General features: G+C 71.8%; 1 protein-coding gene across 1 annotated transcript in view; it reads right to left on the bottom strand.

The window, feature by feature from the left end:
* NTSR1 (neurotensin receptor 1 (high affinity)) overlaps positions 1–634 on the bottom strand; it is a 12,882-nt gene that overhangs the window by 9,066 nt on the left and 3,182 nt on the right. The window contains exon 2 of the mRNA XM_012728160.1: positions 3–632. Within this exon, the coding sequence (XP_012583614.1) occupies positions 3–632 (630 nt within the window). The remainder of the gene's footprint in view (positions 1–2; positions 633–634) is intronic.

Below are 634 nucleotides of genomic sequence, written 5' to 3'. Positions count from 1 at the left end.
ACCTGGATGACCAGCTTGAGCGTGGCCGCGCCCACGGTGGGGGTGCACACCAGGCCGCCCGGGTGCCGGCCGTCGGCGCTGAGGTTCTGCTGGCCCATGGTGAAGAGCATGGGCAGCGCCAGCAGGCCGGAGGCCAGCCAGATGGCGGCGATGAGCCTCTTGGTGCGGCTGCGGGACATGAGGGTCTTGGCCTTGAAGGGGTGGCAGACGGCCAGGTAGCGCTCCAGGCTCAGGCTGGCCACGTTGAGGGCCGTGGCGAAGGTGCAGGCGTCCCGCAGGAAGTAGTAGCCGCGGCAGCCGGCGTCGCCGAAGGCCCAGGGGTGGTGGACCCAGATGAAGTTGTACAGCTCCACCGGCATGGCCAGCAGCAGGATGAGCAGGTCGGACGCGGCCAGGCTGCCCAGGTGGTAGTGGGCGGCGCCCTGCAGGTGCTGCAGCGGCCGCCTGCGGGCCAGCGCGAAGGCCGTCACCGAGTTGCCGGCGGTGCCCAGCACGAACAGCGCCAGGTACACGGCGGTCACCAGCACCTTGGAGCAGGCGTCCGTGTTCACGTCCAGGTGGCTGCTGGGCTCCGCCGCCGGCCGCGACGCGTTGCGCGACCCGTTGCCCCCGACCAGGGCCAGGAGCGCGGCCT

This window comes from Condylura cristata, unplaced genomic scaffold (genome assembly GCF_000260355.1).
Source record: "Condylura cristata isolate star-nosed mole 26May11 unplaced genomic scaffold, ConCri1.0 scaffold00022, whole genome shotgun sequence".
Taxonomy (NCBI): domain Eukaryota; kingdom Metazoa; phylum Chordata; class Mammalia; order Eulipotyphla; family Talpidae; genus Condylura; species Condylura cristata.
Note: the sequence above shows the minus strand (reverse complement) of the source record. Positions and strands in the feature narration are given on the sequence as shown.